The 23849-nt window shown below is 42.4% G+C and overlaps 1 protein-coding gene across 1 annotated transcript; it reads right to left on the minus strand.

The window, feature by feature from the left end:
• Nucleotides 1-325: 325 nt before the first annotated feature.
• usp22 (ubiquitin specific peptidase 22) lies at nucleotides 326-23559 on the minus strand. The gene is made up of 13 exons (XM_028029943.1): nucleotides 23014-23559; nucleotides 20502-20634; nucleotides 10079-10192; nucleotides 8953-9054; nucleotides 7122-7288; nucleotides 6901-7048; nucleotides 6699-6801; nucleotides 5108-5266; nucleotides 4873-4999; nucleotides 4619-4710; nucleotides 4026-4088; nucleotides 3200-3349; nucleotides 326-3124 (listed from the first exon to the last, which is right to left on the minus strand). Exons 1-13 carry the CDS (start codon nucleotides 23131-23133, stop codon nucleotides 3082-3084), a joined length of 1521 nt encoding a protein of 506 aa, XP_027885744.1. The 5' UTR covers nucleotides 23134-23559; the 3' UTR covers nucleotides 326-3081.
• Nucleotides 23560-23849: the final 290 nt, after the last annotated feature.

The raw sequence follows: 23849 nt of genomic DNA on the forward strand, positions 1-23849 counted from the left end.
GCCTGCTATGTTCCAGTTTACTGAATTAGCTTATTTCAATAATTGATTCATAATTGACATGAAGCCATCTGTCAATCATTCCAGTGGGTTTGTCATCTGTGGCGGTTTCTGATATGGGCGACATGGGGCAACTGCCCAGGGCGGCATCTGGTGAGGGATGTGGCGGTGGTGGTGGGGTGAGATGGGGAGGAGGGCGTGAGCATCCCCGCCCCCCAACGATGTCATATTTATCGCTGTCAAAGTTCAACTACTGAATGCTTTATTTGTACTACAAAAAATAAAGAAAACAAAAAAAATGAAGCAGGGTTTTTTTGTTGTTTTTTTTCCCAGATACAGTTTCTTTATTTGAGTGTTTCCATCAATCTCGCCAGTTTTTGCAGCAGTAACAACTGTGTGTGTGTGTGTGTGTGTGTGTGTGTGTGTGTGTGTGTGTGTGTGTGTGTGAAACGGCTGCCGAGCTCGGTCAGGACAGGTTCCCCTTCCCCGCTCTCGGCGACCCCTCCGGCTGGACGCAGCAGTGTTAGCGGAATGACTCCCGTCGGCTTTTGAGTTCTCCACCTGTCGTCTCGTACGTACAAACTGTACACATACACTTTTACACACATCATATCGTCGTCGCCATGTGAGCAGAAGAGAAAGAAAATTTCAAAACATATCAAAACTGTGATACCAGCTTAGGCAGCATGCTGAATGCAAGTACTGATTCAGTACACAAACGTACAGTGCATACGCACGACACACGTGCATACAAACGAGATCTCACACTTTGTCTTTTTTTTTTTCTTTTTTCTCTCTTTACACAGAACACATTTTATACAAACATCTACTCTAAGCTTTTGAGCTTCTTCTTTCGTAGACGCGCGAGCGCGGAAACGGACGGCTCAGTCGGAGCAGCGTGCGGCTGACGGTTAACGCTGCGGCTTTTGACCCTTTGCACAAACTCGACCTTCTTTTTCTGCCATTTGTTTCTTTTTAGGCCATTTACCTGAAACAGCAACATCACAACATGCCGTCAACGCGGGGAGGAAAAAAAAAAGAAAGTCACAGAAAACCAACAAACAAACAAACAAAAAAAAACTTATTGGCATTCCGTGTCGAAATCTTCATAAATTTATGTTTTACTGCAGTAAATAACCTCACAGAAACTGTACATTTATGCAGAATAATGTTGAATACAAAAAGACAACTATATGTATCCTGCAGGAATTTTTCATCTATGCTTTACTTTATTTTTTTTTTAATTAAAGCAATTAATGCCTTCCTGTTTCCACGAGTTGTAAATGAAACACAAGAAGGTCAACCTTCTTTTATTCTGGCCACACGACATACAAGGACACTGGTTTAGCCCCCAAACAGGAAGGTAAAGGAGAAAAGTGTCCATAGCAACCATTAGGCACCATCTACATGCCGACCAGTTGTCAAACCTACTGCAACTGATGTTAAAGAAAGGAAGAATGAATTTGTGTTAAAGCTCCTCCTAAAGTGGAGTAACCCAGACAGAAGAACCGCCAATTACTACTTCAAATAGTAAAATACTGTAGCAGCTAAAGATGAAAACACACCAGGGCTGAAGCGGAGCATCCTACACACTCATTTCTTGGCATTAACATACCATCGGACGGTTTGAGCGTGCCAAGACAGGGAAAAAAAACAACCTGAAATAAGTCACTGGACTTCAGCCTGGGGTAGTTTTTGTTCCCCTGACTGTTGGAACACTTCAAAGTCAAAAGAACAAAGAGGAAGACGCGTTATTAACCTTTCCAAAGGAAGATGTGCGAAACCTTTTAACTGCTGCAGTATTGACTTTTGAAAACTCAAATGTCAGCATGAAAACTCATATTTGGGATCAGCTTTGAGAGGGGCCTCGTGTACGGATTTTTGGGAACAAACCACTTGGGTCGAGACCGAACCTCTGACAAAACATGTCGGAATCAACAGAGAACTGGATTACCAGAGAAGAATCAACTTTCCCTCAGTCTCTGGCCCTAAATGAAGTAGTGAGTACTGCATTCTCTAGAAAATGGAGTAATAATATGCAAAGAGGAACAGTCAAAGCTCCCCCTTTCTGAAAGAGCTATCCAACAGGCAGAAGAAGGTACAACAATTTCACAAAAATTTGGACTGTTCTTAATTTTGTTGGGGTGAGATTATTGTAATGCAATAAAAGAGAAATGTATCTATCTTTACACCAACTAACCCGGCGGTGCCAATAACTGTTCAGCACTAGATAAAGGTAAAGAAAACAAACACACACAAAAAAAAACGGCAATAGCAGCAGCTTCACAAAAATCCTTAGCATCTTTTTGTCTTTTGTGTACAAAAACATGATCGACGACACGATTCAACAGACGAATAATGCATTTTGTTTTTCTTTTGTCAAAGAGAATGCAAAACCGTAAACAAACCATTCGAATGCAAGATGTATAAAAATATATTTACTGGGTCATTCATTTCCCCTCTTTAACTATGGAAGCCTATTTTTTTATTAATAATAATAATAATAGTACCACTTTGACTACAACAATCTGACAAATAATAATTGGAATAATGTTAGAATACTGTCAGATGATGGTCTTCCATTATTCCCAACTCTGGACAGAAACTGCATAATAAGACAACTTCCGTGCTGAAAATATTTGGTCTTGCAGAGGAGTGTTTGCACGTCAGACGAAGTATGCGCTCGTGTCCGGAAACGTTGCCTGTGATGAATGCGGCTGTGCAAGCATGAAGACGGAAGTGGGGTTTGAGAAAAATGGAGAAAAAATATATATATGCATCTAAAGCTTCCCGGAGTTTTACGTGGTAATCAACAGAAGAAATGTCGGGATAAGACACCAACTGTCCATGATCTGAAAAGCAAGAGCAGACTTTCACAGCTTCTTTTTCCCTCTTCATGTCCTGAATTCAAGTGATAACGTCAGCAAGAACACAAATGTCTGTATTTCTAGCCGGTTTGCACGAGTCATTTTTTTTAATCGGTTTCATCCCTGCGCAGGGACTCGCTGCTGTGCGGAGGAACGGAACTCCATGACTCTCCCTTACGCACTCGTCACCTTTTCCTGATTGGGTTCCTCCTGGAGGCTATTCGTACTCCAGGAACTGTTTGTGATAAAACAAGAGGTACCTGAGGAGAGGAGAGGAGCGTGGGGTCAGAACCAAGCCTCACGTGAACGGTGGAGCCCGGATGAGGTCCGCTTACCCTTCACTGTCGAGCACATCTTTGATGCTAGCCTTGGTGATGATGGCGTCGTCACACTTGAACCACTGGTCTTTGTGCTGCCGGATGAAGGTGGTGTAATGGCCGCTCTCTAGTGTCCCCTGGTGGTTCACCACGGCAAATAAACTGTACCTGGAACGAGGAAGGGGAAGAGAAAAAGGTAGCTTTGAAACGATGTCGGTGCATGATATCGGTGAAAACATAACGTGATGACCATGTATATGTGACTGTAATCATTCTTGTGGTTATCAGAAATGTGGCCAAATCATTTAAATAATCACTTTTCAGTCAATAAAATCTAATTTTAACTTTGCTTCCAAATGGCCAAGACAACAAATAGAAATTTGACCAACTGCAGAGCGCAATGCGGACACCTGGAAAGACTTCACTTGTCGAGCTACGACAAACATCAGCTCTCACGAAATTAGAAAGTTTGATGAACAGGTTGGAATTAATCTATGATTCAGTTATTTTTAATCCAAAGCAGCTCTAAACAAATGAGGGCTTCATTGAAAAGAATTCTGGAAAGTTTTCTGGAAGTTTGTCCCACGTTAGAGGAGCATAAAAACTGAAAGCTGCTTCTCCATGTTTGGTTCTGACTCTGGAGATGCTGAGTAGATTTAAGAGGTCTGGAAGCTTGGCACAAAACCATCAACAGAACTTTACTGTAGCATTAGCAACGTTCTAAATCAGCCGGAGCCGTCTGATTTCTTTAGGCAGACCTTTCTACAAAACGTCAGACAAAAAGTGAGAAATTGTTTATTTTTACTACAGAAACCAGGCTTGTGTCCATTCGTGTAAAGCGTACTTATTGTCATTGTTGAACGCCTCCACGGTCTGCTGGTACTGCCCGTTCATCCTGCTCTCCTTACTGAAACAAACACACACACACACATCCAAAAACGCAGATAAGAGAATGCATGCGTCACATTAAAGTTACAAATAATGCGCGGGCCGCATGAGTAAACACATCAGACTTCAAGTCTGAAGGATGTGAGTTCCAGCCTCACATGGGGAACCAATTACACTGGGCTACAAAAACATTATTTTTTGGAAGTTGTCTATGTTTTTTTCGGCTGAATTAGGACCATTTTGCAGCGCTGAATCCAAAAATGACATCCATTTTTCTCAATCAGGTCAGGTTTTTATTCTAAATTGATTTAGAGAGAACTGATCTTCTGACTAAATTGATGACATTATCAGTTCATTTCCTATAATATGTCTCAGCCAAAAAGGTTGTAGGAGAAAAAAAAAGGTTTTCTAACAGAGTGTTGAAAAAAAGTGTTAAATGCTGCAATCTTGGATTTTTGGACTTCTAAGGGTAAGTTGAACAAGTTAAAAGGTGATTTGTTTTACTCTGTCATGCCCAGATTACCGGCTCTTCTTTTTATTTCCGCTCACCTGGAGGCCATGAAGGGGGTCATGTCCAGCTCCAGTGGGAACGAGACGTAAGTAGTGATCTTCCTCCGTAGTTTGGCTGAATGTTCAAATCTCTGACACACACACACACACACACACACACACACACACACACACACACACACACACACACACACAAAGGAGCGTTAGATCTACGCTGTGGTTTATCGACACAATCGTTTAAAAAATAAAATAAAAATGATAATGATAATGATAATAACGAAAAACTGCTTTACTTTAAGGTGAAAGCAGGCTACGATAGGCAACTTCTTCATGGTTAACTGCTTGGTGGATTCCTGGTAACTATGGCAACCGCTGCACTTGATCTTGGCGCTGCTGCCGAGGTGCTCCGGTCTGGTGAACCTGACCGGTGAGGATTTATTTATGTTTTTTTTCCCACCCAAACTTGCACAGCCGCCCAACCCCTTCAGGGGATTTGGAGGCAAACACTTTGGGTTTGGTGCCGGTTACCTGCGCAGACAGTCCATAAGTGTTGTGGCTCCAGTGGCGTGACTCTCCCCATTAAGTGCTGTCACATCTCCTCCGGGGCTGAGGGGCCAGAAAGGCGTGGAGGATCCGGGTAGGTCCAGGCTGATGTCCCAGAATGGGTCTATGGTTGTCGAAACACCACTGAGGACGCAACAGAGGGATTGGAAAGATGTCAAGGAAACGTGACTTTACAGAGAATGACATGGGCGACATCAGAAGCCTTTGTTTAAAGGCCAAGACACAAAATAAGTCAAACTGGCCAAGCAGAAGCAAGAGTGTGCAAAAAAATTAAAACAAAGGTGTTTGGAGTTACCTACATGACAAGAAAATGAAAAATGACAATAACTTTCACGTTAAGCTGGTCGACTAATTTAAAAACAAAATCCAACAAATATCATGAGTTATGTACATTTCTTATTCAAAAACCTGTTGTAAATAACTTTTCAAGGTTAAAACACATTGGACTGGGACCCATCGGTTCAGAGGAGGCATCCTCTTGGTAATGAGAGGCCTTTAATTAGGCCATCAGTTGAGACTGAACCAGCCCATAATGTGCACTAAGTTTTAATTAGTGATGAATTCCAGCCATTTTACCCCAATATCCTACCAATAATGTCATTCCCATATAATGTGGAGTTTTTGTTTAGATATTCACTTATAAAATCTATTAGCAGTTTAATCATTTATGAAGTACATGTTACATAGATAGAGGTTCTTTCAAATTAACCACTTTAACTGTTTGTCTTGTTTTATGCCACTGGTCGTTTTTTGCGTTTGACCTGTGGTGTTTTTTCAATAATCCTGACCCATCCAATACGAAGAGAAGGTTTTTCTGCTGCCTCCTTGAACGCCATGCATGCACAGTCCAACCAATTGAAGCTCATGTCATTTATTAAAGGTCAGGATAGTGAGAGAGCACAAAATGCTACTTTTAGGGTTTTATGTTGAAAAAAACGTCTGAAAATATCTAGTTTCAATTCAACAGAGCAACATTAAAGCTTCCATCCATTTTCTGTTCACCCTTTGTCCCTAATGGGGTCAGGAGGGTTGCTGGTGCCCATCTCGAGAGGCGGGGTACCTCCTGGACATGTCGCCAGTCTGTCGCAGGGCAACATTAAAGCTTCGTTTAAGCATTATTAGATTCTCATTTTAGCTTGGTTTCTCTTTTTTCTAACGTTTTTTACGCATTCTTCTACAACCTTTGTGTAAACGCTAAATAAAAAAAATAAAAGAGACAACTTAGGAATGCCCCACAGACAACAACCAAAGACTGTAATATGTTTGAAAGGAGTAATAGCCTCAATAGCCTCCAGAATCCACCAGGTGGAGCTAGAGAGCCGCGTCTCAGGCGTGCGGGCTTGATGCTGCTGCAGTGTAGCGGCTCAGAGTGCAGATGTGAGTGATAAATAACAGGGTGGATCACAAGGAGACGGGGGTTTTATAGGCAGAGCAGCGTCACCGCTTCCACTTTTCATGCTTTTATCTCTTCACTCCGAGTCCCCAACGAGGCGGGCGAGGGTTCATGTTTTTTACTCACACACACACACACACCCACCCACACACACACACTTACTGGCACACTTGGCAGGTGACGTCAGACTGCAGACCCCCTGTGAAGATTTGGTCAATGATGCAGTTACAGTGGTTTGGGTTGTTGGCTTTCTTCCCGTTGTCGTCTGCAGAGACACACAGAAAACGTTCGCCGTGACTTCTCTGCCACACCCCACACCACCCTCATGATCTACCCAAAGGGAATCTCTGTGTTCGCGCGTCACCTTTGCAGTGTCGGTGCAGGACGTCCAGTGCCGCAATGAGGAACTCGTGGGCGTCCTGCTGCTCATAGCCGGCCAGGTGCCGGGCGTGGGTCCACACCAGGTGCAGCAGGCGGAACGGGATGTGAGGGGAGCGGTGGCCTGAGTAGAACTGAACGAGGAAATGAGTCAACCTTCCTCTGGGCGGCCCCATCTTAAAGAGGAAAGTTAAAAAAGATCCTCACCTCCTGGAAGAGTTGGGACATCTCGCACACGAGGCACGAGTTGCTCTGCATCTCGCACTTGTGTCGGTCGGACAGGAAGAAGTCGCGCAGCAGCGGCGTGTGCGTCAGCGCCTGGACGATGCAGTTCATGAAGCAGGTGTTGCCCAGGTTGATCAGACCGCGCAGGCCTGCAAGCCAACGGCGTTGGTCATCAATAAGAAAATCATTCTGACGCACGCTCAGGAGAGCCTTGCAAAAACCATGAAAACCTCGGACTTTTCCGCTTCGTGTCCAGTCAGAACCATAGACCTCCATGTTTCGCTGGGATGTCATGGGTTTCATGTCAAAAGATTTCAATTTCAATAACGTTGTTTAACGTGTAAAATGTAAGACGGCCTTTATTTCAGTTACACAGATCAATTACTCATTGAGCCATCAGGAATAAAATATTCTTTATATTGAACAGATCAGTTTGTGTTCAGATAAATGACCTTGGTGCTCAAATTAAAGGCTTAAATACATTAGAAACAAATAATCACTCAACTTACTGTAAGGAATCTTTTCTCATAAAGGTTTATTATAGAGTTATTACAAAAACGGTGCAGTTTCAAAGATATTATATGAAAATCAAGCACATTCCAAACCTTGAAAACCCACAAATCAGCCAAGATCGAAATCAGCAGGTCAGGTCCTAAAATGTCGTCCTGCGTTAAAATGGTCCAGTCAAAGTCTGGTCTTAAATCAAATTAACACTCAGCAAGAAGACTTGAAAATATAATCCATCTAATCTGGCTGATCTTGTGCTTAGGCCTGTCACAGTAACCAATTTTGCTGGACGATAAATTGTTAAGTTGTTAATATTGTTGTCTTGAAACCATTTTCAAGTAATATAACGGAAATGGCAAAATAATGCAAGAACACATTCTACAATGACTAATAAACTTTGAAATTCTAATAAACATCTAAAACTAGAAGTCGAAGACTTTTGAAATGTCCAAAATAAACAAACAAAACAAAATAAACAAACAAAACAAACAGCGACAGATTTTCTGTAAGCTAAACTGTCCTTCAGTAAAAAGACAAAAGCACCAGGCTGAAGACTTTTCATCCAGTTTTTGGTAGAAAGAGAGAAAAGAGGAAAAACAATAGATCATGCACATGGAAATGATCAAGTTCGTTTCAATTCATCATGCGGTTAATTCATTTATTGCGACAGGCCCAGTTGAGCTGTTTCTCAAGAAAAGCCACCAATAAAACCAGGCATCATTTCCATCCAGTACACAATTAAACTTGTAGCTAAAAACATTGAGAGACTCTGTTTCTTTCTGCAGAGACGGAGGATAAAGCCCCCCAACCCCCCCCTATAAGTCGACCGCTTGCTGACTGAGGCGAGGGAGGCGGGAGGGGGGCGGCGTTCTCACTGAGGAGCAGCCAGGCCTGGAAATGCCATCATCCTCTAACGGTGCCAGTGATGCTAATGACGCTGGGCAGGTCACGGCAGGCCTCTGCGAGGTGTTAAAAGGTAACGCCAGGAGCAGTCGCACGCGGCCGGACGGCTGCTGTCTCAACATTCACCGATGCTGCGTCCTAATTACACCCCCGACACGATACGCCAGCAATCTACACAGTGCATCGTCTAATGGTCTAATTCATTGAACGCGTCAGTGAAACGGCTCAATCCATCAGGTCCAACTGCTACACCAAAACCATAAAACCCCATAAATAAAACATCTCTACTCTTTATGCCTCTGCTGATCTCCGATCTTGAAACAGAAGCGCTGGCAAAATGACCGAGATGGCAATTGTGTGTGTGTGTGTGGGCGTGTGTGTGTGTGTGTGCAGAGGCACGAACCAATAGTACAGTTGGAGGTGATCCTCCTCCTCTTGGGATTGTGACGCAGCAGCTCCAGCTCCCTCTTGGTTGGCTCCCACGTCGAGTACTTCTCCCCGATGCCTGCGGCGCAGAACGAAGGCACCTTTTCAAAATACATCGGCGTCTTAACTAAGAAGAAAAGTCCTTACAGCTGCACAGCATCCAAAACCAGGTGGAATTATTTTCGCCTCAACTCCACAAAATGATGAAAAGGGAACAAATCAGAACGAAAGGAACTGCTTTAACTGGGCCAACATGCTGCCACCATGAGCGACGTCATTAAAAAAATCTAACGTAGGAAATCATCCTCACACCCACAGCGTTTGGCATGTAGGTCCGAACGCTTCACTTTTGTCACAGCTGACCTAATAAGAGTTTCCTCCACGTGTAGCTGATTGTGACGCACCGCTACGACAAAATGAAAGCTGAAAACCAACATGGCTGTGAAACTACTGTGCGCCGTGCTGCTTACAGGAGTGAAGCAAAATGAAGTAGAGGGAGAGAAAAGGCAAAAGAAAGGAACCTGAGGAAGGTTATGTTGAACGCATTTTCAGTTCAAGCCTGTGAAAATGTTACCACAGGCTGCATTTGAACGACAGTGACGTAGTTAATGAATACAGTTTGGCCTTAATGTGTAATGTTTCAGATATGTTTTGTGCAGAACGACACAGCTTGATGTCTGGTCATTTCACCATGGAGACTGATTTCTGGTTGCATTTTCAGACGAGTAGATTAAAATATTTTCAGAAGAAGAAGAACCCGAGGAAGACTGAAGGTCATTTTAGATGGAGATGCTCAATGTTCTTCATTTTGACGCAATACCACTAAGTAGAAATGATGGCGACCTGTTCCGTAACACGTGTAATATTTAAATATTCCCGGCGTTTTTTGGAGTGAAATTGGTGACTGAAACAAATCTAACACTTTGCAATTACTCTGCGACTCGGCATGAATGGGTCCAATCAGACCCGAGTTCCCATACAACAGGGATTCTTTTCCCAAGAGGCCGCAGACCGTGCCACTACATGGCCACTACATGGCTTCAGAGGAGTTAGAAATTTCAGTTGGACAGCATGGATGTCGTGTCACAGGCGTAGTGGCGTACCTTGCATCTTCCAGGCTTTCCTCTGCTCCTCTTTGGCAATCTGCTCCATCTCTTTGTCATAAATGTAGTCTTGGCACATAAAGCAGTAAATTCCCCCATACAGCAGGTCGATGGCTGAACACACAGAGACAGGAGGAGAGAGAGACACACAGACAGACAGACAGAGCACAATGACAAAAACCAGAGGACACGTTGGTTCATTGGACTGTGAGGAAGAGGATGTTGGTGCAGTCTGTGTGATTACCAATCTACACCGCTTGGAAACATGAAGAAGAAGAAGAAACGGAGTAAACTGCGCTTTAAGAGTTCACACAACAACTCCTTTTTCCTCCTCTACAGTACGCAGCTACCCGTTTGACGTCACCGTAACAACCACACTGTGGGCCTCTATCTCAACAGATGTCCTCTGCAGGTATGGAAGTGGGGGGGTGGGGGGGTGAATGGAGCAAACCGGAGTAAAGGATGCAGGAAAGGAAGGATTTTAGAAAGATCTGAGAAGAAAAACGGTGCAAATAACCAAACTCCGACGTTTCTCTGTATCGAGAGGGTCACCAGGTAACCATGGGAACAGGAGGGCAATCGGCGAGAGGATGGAAATGGGAGGGGAAGAAAAAAAAACACACGAGGAAACTAACATAAATGGCTGAATTAAAAAGCGGCAAACGAGGAGGGTTATTTAATAATTGCCGGTTTCGTCGGGTTCATTAAGTGCGGCTTAATTACTCCGTCCCCGCTCTGCTGAGATCTGTCCCTTTTCTCTGCCTTCTTTTCAACTATTTTTGTAGCATATAATTTAGCCGCCACCCTAATTAAACTCACAATTAGGCTCAGTGGGACGTACACAGCAGGGAGTCTTCCTGAGGGAGCCGATAATTTAGTATAGGGAAGGGACAAAAAACAAAACAAACAAAAAAAATCTACTAAATCCTGGTGTCTCAGCTTCTGCCAACCCCAGATTTTGTCTCGCCACCATCAGCATTTGTCAGCGTGGTAATAAATTCACTCAGGGACGCCCCTAGGGAGATGCCCCCCTTGGCAGTGAGCCGTCCCCGCCCACATCAGTGACAGGACAACAACAAAACAATTTGGCTAAAACGTGACCGTGATAACCCAAAACGTTTACCTTGATTTGAATAAAAACAGTTGTGAAAATTTAAATTTTACTTTTTTTTCTTTTTTTACATTTTTGGAAGTTTTTCACAATTGTGTTCAATTTTTAACCTCCTTGTGAGGATTATATAGTTCTGTTGGTATTTGCCAAAAAGAAATATCATCACCAGACGCACAGTATTGCACCAAGTTAAAAAAACAATTAAATGTATCATTAGCATGAATATGTTTGGTTATGAAGGCGGATAAGCAGTGAATTGTGAAAAGGAATACTAAATATTTCTGTTTCTTAACTGACTGTCTTTGGTTTTAACCTGGTTGCAAAGGACCAAATGCAACAAATTGCTTTCAAATATGCTAAATATGCTCCTCCATGGTGCAATATAGCGGTGGGAGACATGGACTTTGAATTTTATCCCAATATTTTTTGGTACAATTGTGATAAGGATAAAAGAAAATTATTTTTAAAAAGCCATATAGCTACCTTTTTCAATAAATGTAAATTTACTGATATATATTGACACATAGTGGAGAAAATGATTTAAAAAAAAATAGCACTTCCGTTAATGTCAGTTTTTCTTTCTTTTTTTTTAATTCTTATAAAAAATTTGATAAGAAAAGTGATAAACAATAAGAAAATTAACAGCCCCAAGTCCAACAATCGTCAGAGAATGAAAGTTTTCAGAATTCTGGTTCTGTACAACACCACAAAATATATGAGCTAAATCAATCAAGATGCACTAGAATCCAGACTTCTGGCTTTGATGTAGCAAGGAATAAATAAATAAATAAAAACTGCATAAAAAAAGCATTTAAACAATTGAAAAACGACTGAAAACGGACGTCACTTGAAATTGGAATTGTATCTGATGTGCAGCCACTATTAAAAGTCGACGTTCGGTCAACAAGTAGTTGTTTCTAAATAGCGTCCAAGCAATTCTTGGCTCATATCAGCCTCTTCTGCTCAAATCTACAGGCGGTTTCATAAAATGATGTTGTTTAGTGAGTTGAAATGTTTGTTTTTGTTCCATTACTTGCTGGGGGGAACACGCTATGATAGCAGCCTACGTGCAACTAGAAGTGACATCCAAAAGCCTGACTGGTTCAATGTCTGAAAGAGTTTCTGAAATAAAAATCAAATTTCATTGTGATTTGCCTTCTATATACTATATATATAAATAAAATCACATATTCCCTCCAATGGGAAACAAATACATCAGTGACATTCACCATCCCCCTCGAGGCTTATCTCCTTGTAGGTGTTGCAATTATGTTGCACTAGCTTGCGTAAGAGCTCCTAACTATGTCACCCTTAATAAAATGTCTCAGCGTGCCACACTGAGGTCTGAGTGTGTTCAAACACACACAACTAAAAGCTCTCTTTATATACAAACACACTCCGATGAACAGAAGACAATACAGAGTTAAAAAATAGGGAAACTAGAACAGACTCAGAGCGGCGGTTCTTAATAAGGCTCAGTGCTCAGGGTAGCATCTTGTCAGGGGCGTACGTGGTCTCTTATGGGGCCTCGTCAACTACACCGTTGATTTCCACTAAAAACTATTTCATTTAGAATTTAAATTAAAACCGGCAGATTTTCCGCGACAATTCAATTGACGAATTTGTGTAAAAGGCGGAAAAAAAACCCGTCTCAAGCTTGAGATTGGAAAAAGATTTCAGTACACTAAGATAAAAACAGAACAACAAAAAAAAAAAGACAAATGACTGAAAACTGACCACAATTTTGGGCGTCTGGAGAACCCAGCCTGGCAGGCCACCATGCTTTACTTGCACTCCCCCCAGGCTAAGTGTCGGTTATTCATTAAATAATTTTTTTTAATAAACCAGGTTTGTAATTGACACACTGAATATGTCACAGACTGCACAAGCCACCTCAAATGGCTCACCTCACTCAAAATGTTCTGTGAAGGCCCATTTTAGAGAACACTGCCTCCATCTAAGTGTCAAATATCAAAGCCTTACGACAAGCTGCAGGTATCAATACACTGCGTTCCAAATTATTATGCAAATTGGATTTAAGTGTCATAAAGATTGAATGTTTTGTTGTGCTATTAAATTTCTAGATGGTATTGTGTGTCAGGGCTCTTTGAATCACTATAATTAATTTCAGAGAGCTGGTTTGATTGGTTTGTCTGGTGAGTTTTCAAATAAAGGGAATCTACGTAAGAAGGATGTTCCACATTATTAAACAGGCCACAGGTTTCAAGCAATATGGGAAAGAGAAAGGATCTCTGCTGACGAAAATCATCAGATAGTGTAGTGCCGTATGACAAGATATGAAAACATTAGATATATAATAAAAACTGAAGCGTATCGTACTCTGAAGAGATTTGTGGCTGATTGAGAACAAAGATGGGTTTGTACAGATAAAAGGTTTCTGTTAGACAAATTCATTGGATTAAGAGAGCAGCTGCTAAAATGCCCTTAAAAAGCAGCAAACAGTTATTTGAAGCTGCTGGAGCCTCTGGAACCTCAATGTGGAGGATCCTCCAGAGGCTTGTGGTGCATGAACCTACTATTGGGCCCCTAACCAGAGCTCACAAGCAGAACCGGTCTCAGTGGGCCCAGCCGTACATGAAGATTAATTTTCAAACAGACTTGTTCACTGATGACTGCTGTGCAACCCTGGATGGTCCAGATGGACGCAGTAGTGGATTAGTGGTGGACGGCCACCACATCCCAACACGACTGTGAGGTCAGCAAGGAGGTGGTGGAGTCATGCTTTGGGCTCAAATCATGGGGGGGGGAGAGAGAGAGAGAGCTGGTCGACCCCTTCAGAGTCCATGAAGGTGTGAAAATGACCTCAGCAAAGTATATGGACTTTCTGACTGATCACTTTCTTTCATGGTTCATAAAGAAGAGCCGTACCTTCAGCAGCAAAATCATCTTCCTGCATGACAATGAATGCTGTAAGGAATACCACTGTGTCATTGGCTGCTATGGGCATGAAAAGGGGAGAAACTCATGGTGTGGTCACCATCCTCTGACCTCTGACCTCAACCCTATTGAGAACCTTTGAAGTTTCTTTAAGCAGAAGATCTTAAGGTGGAATGCAGTTCATATCAAACCAGCAGCTCTGGGAAGGTTTTCTGACATCCTGCCAAGAAATTCAAGCAGAAACTTTCCACAAACTCACAAGTTCAATAAAGTTGTTTGTTATATCTTATATGCATATTGAATTAATTAAGCAATAAATTGGTTGTATTACCAAGAGCCGAAGCAGCTACAGCCAAATAGGGCGTCGCCATGGTAACATATAGTATATACAGTACAGTATATATATACATCATGTCATCTATTGGTAAAAGTAATTTAAAAAAACAACTACTATGCTCTGGACTTAAGACGGAGTACACATATTCATGACGTACTTTGATTAAACTAATTTATCTTCAGTGTAATTAAAGTACCTCAAATTTTACTTGATACCAGGTGAGTCTCTCTCACCTGAGAATGGGTTGGTTCTGTATCTTCAAATAAATGGAAAATATTCCTAAGTTTGAAACAGGAACAGTCTGAGAAAACACCGTCTGTGAGCTACAGTCAAGAGAGAGATTCCTTTGTGATATGATAGAGTTATGATATCACTGCGGATGTCATTGTTGCCAATGGAACTGAACATTCTAATGACGCATTCACATCAAACTCGTTTTGAGAGTCAGGTGAGTCGTTTACATTCAAAGTCTATGTGGAATGTTGGACTCGCTTGACGAGCGAGTCAAACGCTCCAAACGCCTCATCGGCCCTCGACTTTGAATGTAAATCAGATGCGCCTGACGGTCAAATCATGTTTGGTGTGAACGCACCATTATATGTCCAGTGTCATATTAGTTCCATCATATTAGGACCAAAGCCTGGTCCTAATATGATGGACTCATTGCTTTGAGTCAGGGGTAACATGTAGAGGTAAAATGTGAATTAAGTTTTAGATAGGGTTAGGATTAGGGAAAATGTCTGTGTTAAGCAAAATCACAGCAACTAAAATGAAGGGAAATGAATGCAAAGTTCTAATATGGGTCGAAATAGTTTTGATAAATCTGTATAGCATTTTGTTTTCTAAATCATTCTATAAATAATGATGATATAATGTTAGGTTGTATTTCTGCCAATTGCATAGCTGCAGTACATTAGTAGTCTAATGTGTTGAATGTGCTGAAACATATTCAACGCATTAGAAACCTATCAGAACCAAAGGTTTGTCTTTTGGTTCTGATTGGTTGTTTCTGGACAGCAGCAGAGTTAGAGGAATTTTCAGATTCTCAGTTTCATATTTTACTGTCAGACACTTTTAACAAATATTCATCCATCCATCATCTAACACACTTATCCTTGCGCACACACATTCACACCTTAGGACAATTTAGAGAGACCAATTAATTTTTTAGAAATTCCACCTGCTGCAGTTTTTATATATAGGAAAGTTTCAATAATGTTTATTTTGGTGTTTTTTTAACTCTGAAATTGATCTTGTCTTTTCTCCATTGACTTTGGAGTTGGGAATATTATTTGCCAGTGTCTGTTTTGATTTCCTAAATTTGTGTAAAACATGTAATTTTCATAATGTCCAGTGTTGGCAAAACCTGAGTTTGGACAGTTATCCAGGTTAGTACCACTTGGGTGTTGGTCGGCGTAAAGGCCGAGCCGGGCTTAGACTGGCCTTCAGGCCAACGCCAACACGAAGCCCCTCCATGCAACCAGTGGAGGTTGGTCGCATGGACCTCGATGTTTGATTGGAGGTCCATCTTTCCTCGGACCTCCCTGTTGGATTGGAGGTCCATCTTTCCTCAGACCTCCCTGTTGGATTGGAGGTCCATCTTTCCTCAGACCTCCCTGTTGGATTGGAGGTCCGTCTTTCCTCGGACCTCCCTGTTGCATTGGAGGTCCATCTTTCCTCGGACCTCCCTGTTGGATTGGAGGTCCATCTTTCCTCGGACCTCCCCGGTTGATTGGAGGTCCGTCTTTCCTCGGACCTCCCCGGTTGACTGGAGGTCCGTCTTTCCTCGGACCTCCCCGGTTGACTGGAGGTCTGCTTCTCCTCGAACCTCCCTGGTTGATTGGAGGTCCATCTTTCTTCAGACCTCCCTGTTGGATTGGAGGTCCGTCTTTCCTCGGACCTCCCCGGTTGATTGGAGGTCCGTCTTTCCTCGGACCTCCCCGGTTGATTGGAGGTCCATCTTTCCTCGGACCTCCCCGGTTGATTGGAGGTCTGCTTCTCCTCAGACCTCCCCAGTTGATTGGAGGTCTGCTTCTCCTCGGACCTCCCCGGTTGATTGGAGGTCCATCTTTCCTCGGACCTCCCCGATGGATTGGAGGTCCATCTTTCCTCGGACCTCCCTGATGGATTGGAGGTCCGTCTTTCCTCGGACCTCCCCGGTTGATTGGAGGTCCGTCTTTCCTCGGACCTACCCGGTTGATTGGAGGTCCGTCTTTCCTCGGACCTCCCCGGTTGATTGGAGGTCCGTCTTTCCTCGGACCTCCCCGGTTGATTGGAGGTCTGCTTCTCCTCGGACCTCCCCGGTTGATTGGAGGTCCATCTTTCCTCGGACCTCCCTGATGGATTGGAGGTCCATCTTTCCTCGGACCTCCCTGATGGATTGGAGGTCCGTTTTTCCTCGGACCTCCCTGATGGATTGGAGGTCCATCTTTCTTCGGACCTCCCTGATTGATTGGAGGTCTGTCTTTCCTTGGTCTCCTCTGTTTTAAGGGAGCCTTCTTTTTGCAGGGGGACCTCTGGTTGGGTGGAGACTCTCGGATGGTTGTTTTCCAGAGCAAGTTTCAACTTTATCTTTAGGTCTGCAACCTGACCCTGCAATGATTTCACTTTTTCCTCCTGTTCTTTGATTTTGGAAGCTTGCTCAGTGTGACTTTTGATCTGTTCCTCAAATTTAAGTCTCTCTTTGTATCCTTCAATCATTACTTCAATCAGACCTTTATTGCGGGATTCATATTTTTCTGCCTCCCTCTTGAAGTGATCCAGCTGTTGAAGAATGCTCTTTGATTCACCTTCACGTTTCACTTGCAGATGACGTTCTCTTTCCAACATTTTTTGCAGCTTATGAATCTCCTCCTGCTGTGATTTCACTTCAGCCTGACATGCAATCCTTTTGTCTCTTTCCTCACGGAGTTCAAAAATCTTACTCTGCAGTTCTTCTTTAAGATCGCCTACCTGCTTTGTGAGATTGATGACGTGTTGGCTAGTCTCGTCCACATTTTCCACTAAGGGGGTGATCTCGAAGCCAGCAGAAGGAGTTGTTTTCTGCTCGACTTCCAATGATCTTGGGCTCTCAAAGTCGCCGGAAGGACTTGGTTCACCCTGGATCTCCGATGATTCATCTTCCGGCTCGCTGTCGTCGTCAAAAACAAGGATTTCATCGTAGTCGACTTGGATGTTTTGCTCCATCATTTCAATCCATGAAAGCTCAGCTGGAAAAGCTTCATGTTCACAAGTATTCTGTTGTTGCTTCATATCTATATTCTGGTAAATTATTTCTTCTCTGAAAGGATTAATTTCGAACGTGCTCTAAAGAGTGATCTGTCGCGATAGAACTGTGGAACAGGTCTGAGAAAACGCTGTCTGTGAGCTACAGCCAAGAGAGAGATTCCTTTGTGATATCGTAGAGTTATGACATCACTGCGGATGTCATTGTTACCAATGGAACTGAATATTCTAATGACGCATTCACATCAAATACGTTTTGAGCGTCAGGCGAGTCTGGTTTACATTCAAAGTCTATGTGGAGTGTTGGACGCCATGGACTTGTTTGATGTCAAACGCTCCCAACGGCCGCTAGGCGCTCCAAACGCACCACATCGGCCCTCAACGCGCCTCCACATAGATGTTGAATTAACATCTGATGCGCCTGACTCTCAAAACGTGTTTGGTGTGAACGCACCATTATATGTCCAGTGTCATATTGGTTCTATCATATTAGGACCAAGGCCTGGTCCTAATATGATGGACTCATTGCTTTGAGTCAGGGGTAACATTTAGAGGTAAAATGTGAATTAAGTTTTAGATAGGGTTAGGATTAGGGAAAATGTCTGTGTTAAGCAAAATCACAGCAACTAAAATGAAGGGAAATGAATGCAAAGTTCTAATATGGGTCGAAATAGTTTTGATAAATCTGTATAGCATTTGTTTTCTAAATCATTCTATAAATAATGATGATATAATGTTAGGTTGTATTTCTGCCAATTGCATAGCTGCAGTACATTAGTAGTCTAATGTGTTGAATGTGCTGAAACATATTCAACGCATTAGAAACCTATCAGAACCAAAAGTTTGTCTTTTGGTTCTGATTGGTTGTTTCTGGACAGCAGCAGAGTCAGAGGAATTTTCAGATTCTCAGTTTCATATTTTACTGTCAGACACTTTTAACAAATATTCATCTAACACACTTATCCTTGCGCACACACATTCACACTTAGGACAATTTAGAGAGACCAATTGTTTTTTTTAGAAATTGTACCTGCTGCAGTTTTTATATATAGGAAAATTTTAATGTTTATTTTGGTGTTTTTTAACTCTGAAATTGATCTTGTCTTTTCTCCATTGACTTTGGAGTTAGGAATATTATTTGCCTGTGTCTGTTTTGATTTCCTAAATTTGTGTAAAACATGTAATTTTCATAATGCCCAGTGTTGGCAAAACCTGAGTTTGGATAGTTATCCAGGTTAGTACCACCAGGTGTTGGTCGGCGTAAAGGCCGAGCCGGGCTTAGACTGGCCTTCAGGCCAACGCCAACACGAAGCCCCTCCATGCAACCAGTGGAGGTTGGTCGCATGGACCTCGATGTTTGATTGGAGGTCCATCTTTCCTCGGACCTCCCCGTTGGATTGGAGGTCCAAACGCCTCATCGGCCTTCGACTTTGAATGTAAATCAGATGCGCCTGACTCTCAAAACGTGTTTGGTGTGAACGCACCATTATATGTCCAGTGTCATATTAGTTCCATCATATTAGGACCAAAGCCTGGTCCTAGTTCTAATATGGGTCGAAATAGTTTTGACAAATCTGTATAGCATTTTGTTTTCTAAATCATTCTATAAATAATGATGATATAATGTCAGGTTGTATTTGCTCTGGGAAGTTATTCTGACATCCTGCAAAGAAATTCATGCAGAAACTTTCCGCAGACTCACAAGTTCAATGGATCAAGAATTGTGCAGGTGATATCAAAGAAGGTCTCCTATGTTAACATGTAACTTGGTCTGTTAAGATGTTTCTGATTGAAATAGCGTTAGGGTTAACCCTAATGCTGCACATTCAAAGAATGACCGTTTGCAATTATTTATAATCAATAAAATGTTTAGAAAATCTGCTGTGCTTAATAATTTAGAACAGTGCATTTAGAGTTTTTTATTTTTTAAAAAAATACTGTTCTCATGGGGAGCTTTGTTCAGTAAAATTTGATTTATACTGTAATAGTTCATGACTTGAAAATTATACTGACCATCATTTGCATTGACCATTTAAGAAAATCTGAGAAAATATCACTTGTATAATCATTTGGAACACAGTGTAATGAGACGTATATTAGCGCACTGTTATAAGCCGTAAATAATGGGATGTGCCATTTTTTCGGTGCAAGTGCATTAACAATCTGAACACACAGTGGAGTGCAATAATAATAATGATAATAAATAACATGCAGTGACATTTTTATGCATTTTATCAGCTTATGAGTGATCAGCCACTAGATTTTAGGGTATTTTGCCAAAGCAGTACACTGCAATGGGAGACACAGTGTGAAGATTGCTGATCTGTTATTTAAAAAGTAAAAAATAAAATAAATAAATAAAAGAAATCACTGAAATGGACAGCCCTGCCATTCTGCACAGGACCCTAAACACCCAGTTTATCTATAAAGTCTGGTATGACGTTCAACTCTACCTGTTGTTTTCGAATAATAAAACATCAGTAATCTTTAGCAGACAACTTATCCATTTAAAACGATAATGGTATTTGATTATGAATGCACAACCCACACAGAGAGACTAGTTTTATTTAGTCCGCTGCCATAGCTGCTTGGTTGTTGTTTTACTTTCAAAATTTCCTGTCACCTTTCAACATTTTTAATACGAAAACACGATGGGGCAACTGGTGCACTGCCAGGGGGAAATCCCTGAGCAACCCTTACCTGGGGCATCAATAATGCTAGAACTGCCACTGATTTTACCAAATCTGCTCCGTTTTTCCGAACGTACTCAATTCCATACATCAGATAAAAAAGTAAATGGACACAAATTTGTGTTAGCGTGTGTGTGTGTGTGTGTGTGTGTGTGGTCATACCGAGGTTATGCCTTTTGCTCTTGGCATGTTCGTGGATGTGTTTCTTGGAGAAGCAGGCGAAGAAGACACAGTGGAGGCAGGAGTGGAGTCTGTTGAGGTGGGCTCCGCACATGTGGCAGATGCATGACTTGGCCTGCAGAGGGGAGAGGTGGAACAAATAATATTCACCAGATCTGCACCAAACATTGAGTTCTGTTTTTTTTTAATGCATTGTGGTGAACTTTTGTGCTATATGGCTCTTTATTCTACTTAATTTGTAACTAGATTTACTTTTGTTAAAAAATAAAAACAAACTATTATTCTCTATTTTTGGGAAGAAGCTTATTAGATTGTCTTAAATATCTTGTATCTATACTGATTGCACATTGAGGGACTACAGATGAAAACTAGCCTTAATGGCTAACTGAAGCATATTATGTGACGTGCATTGTTCCTTTTAAAATAAACAGAAAAACATCTCGAGTGTAAATACAGTGTATTCAAATTGTGCTACACATACATTCTGTTTGTCTGTGAAAAGTAGCAGAGGGGGCCGGGGGGGCGGGGGGTAAGAGGGGTGCATGCAGATGAAATGCTGGCATGCCAATGAGCCTGCATGGAAATGAGAAGAAATGCGGAATGCTGGAAACAGCAGGGAGGGCAAAATGAGAGGAACACGGATGAAGGAGGTAGAAGAGAGAGAAAGTGAAATTTAAGATTTTTGTGTGTTAATAACATGAGGGCTGCGAGGAGGGAGAGTAGGACCAATGAAAACAGATTCACGGCTGAGATGTGACATAACATAATAATGCCGCATGAGACACTGGAACTGAAATTGGGTAAATTGAAAATAATAATAACGCAGAGAGAAAAGAAAAAGATCATCTGAACCCCCAAAGTGAAAACAGGAAGGAAAACTTGTTCAAAAGCGAAAAAGTGGGTCATGGGGAAACCGAGGCTCGCTGATGCATGTTGGGATCAAAGGCTGTGCTGCGTCGTCTTACAGTGGGATGTCGGAAAATATTGAAGAAATGATGCTGTGCATCTACAGAGTCGCGTCAGAGCTGGACCAGGGTTGCCAGGTCTGATGATGGGGGGGGGACTACGTCTGCTGTCTGCCTGTTTCCATGGGGGGAAAGGTGTGACTGTAGCTATTCATGTATTCATACCTTTCAGCTGTTTTCTCACATCACAACCACAAACTTCACTGTATTTTCCTGAGGTGTAATGTCAGTGACCAACTCAAAAAAAAGATCATTATTTCCTCTCTAATCCAAAAATATTGATATCAAGTCGGTATCAGTACCAGGATCAATACTTTTAGTTTCATTTACCCTCTTAAATATTTTTTTTTTGCATTATTTTCTAAAGTCTACCTTTTGTTTTTTTTTTACTATGATTTGCTTTAACATGATATATTTTTGCACTTTACAAAGGAAATAAAATGCACACACATTTTTTTCTACAGTTTATCATGTGATTATGTTAAAATACCTGTAGCATTTATCTAAATTATGTCCTGTGTTTTACATAATGAAAAGAGGAAACCACAAAAAAGTAATCGTTATTAGTTTGACGATATATCACATTTAAATAATACGTATCGGCACTGCTCTCGGTTTGACGTCTAAACATGCGTATCCGGTTTGACGTCTAAACATGCGTATCGGACACCTTTAAACACTACCGGCTTTTTTCTTTTTCCATAAATTATTGGTTCAGTGCGTCTCGCGGCATGACGTTTTCATTTGGATACTGTCCCATACCGTTTTTTCTAGCTAGAATAATTAATGGAAAATAAATACTGAGGTAAAATGATCTCAGATGCAGTGACACTAGAGAGTTACTATCAAGCAAGGGCGGTGCCAGGCTCCTCGCGTTAGAGGGTGAGCATCAAGCAAGTACCCCACACCACCCGCCCCCAGCAACGTTCAACGAGAACATGCAAGTGCAGAATGGATGCAAACAGATACAGACCCCAGCCCACACTGCAGAGGCGCACGTAGCACTCCCAATAATCCTCACATCTGTAAGGTTTGATGTATAAGAAGTGACGAAGAGACAGAACCTCGTCGATCAATCTCGTAGTGAAATATTTGTAAGGCTGATTTCCGCGGATGTAGCATGATTTATTGGTGAGGGAAGACGGGGGAAGGTTTGGTTGTTTCAAACCTGGCAGAATCCCCTCAGACGTGGAAATACCACTGTGTACGCTGGTGGAAGGAAGTGGAGCCACAGCAGGCGCAGTGCCAACGCAAACAGACGCACATCAGCTCTCAGATCTAGTGTCCAGCCTAAGCTTTGATAGGAGCCAATGTTTGGAGTGACAAGTTTGCTTTAGTTTGAGCTACACGTTGTGTCAAAGAGCACAAGCCTCTGAGGGTAGTTTTTATTTATTTGAAAGCTATTTTTTTTTGGCATTAGATGTGCCTCATTTGGAAGGGCGGGGAACTCGTCAGACATTCAATACAAAGACAAAAAAAAAACAGGTTGTGTCGCACAGTGGGACACTTGTCTCCCCTCCACTTGTTACCTTGCGTTTTCTGGTCTCGGCTGAACCGCTCCACACGAAACATTGATAAATAAGCCTCAGGTTCTGCTTCCAGTTGTCCACTTTGAAGCTGTTCACATGGGGGCAGCCTGCGGGACTCATGGCAGTCACAGCATCCGGCTTTCCGCCTCCTCCGAGCGACGAACCTGTTCACAAGCCGCCCCCCGCCGCCCCGGTCCGAACGGCTTTTTTCCCCCTTCCTTCCAGCTAGCTCGCCAGCTTCGTTTATCCAACGAATGCTGCGTACTGGCTAACTGGCCATGTCCCGGTAGCAGGAGCTGATGCACACGCAGCAGCCAACATGGAGGCGAATGTTTACACTTGCGGCCTGTTTGCAACTTATCATTGACGCTATTAAAGCCAGGACTGCGCAGCACGTGAAGCTCTTCAAATTCGCTCAATTACATGTTAGCGCGCTGGCTAAAGTTGGTTAGCACTGGAATTTCAACACAGCGACTGTCGTCAGGACCCTCCTTAATAGCAGCGCCGGACCAACCAGAGCCGCGTTCCCAGCGTGATTGGCGTGTGCCAACGTTCGGCTTTTTCTCTTCCATGTCCCGCCTCTACGCAACGGGTGCTGCGTCCTGATTGGTTGGCTTCCCCCCCGTGAACCACATCCGCTGTTTTGGAGGTGTTCTTTGCCTGGGCTTACTCTGCAACAGTCAACCGGATGGTGACCTGGGTGGAAATTATGAGGCGGCGTGGGAGGAGTGTTTTTGCCGGCGGGAAATGTAAAGCGTAAAACATATCAGTTTACTACGTTTCAAACCGAAGGTTCCCACACATTTTTATGTTATTTCTTTTAATTCACTGGCTTC

The sequence above is a fragment of the Xiphophorus couchianus genome, chromosome 10, assembly GCF_001444195.1.
Source record: "Xiphophorus couchianus chromosome 10, X_couchianus-1.0, whole genome shotgun sequence".
NCBI classification, from domain to species: Eukaryota; Metazoa; Chordata; class Actinopteri; order Cyprinodontiformes; family Poeciliidae; genus Xiphophorus; species Xiphophorus couchianus.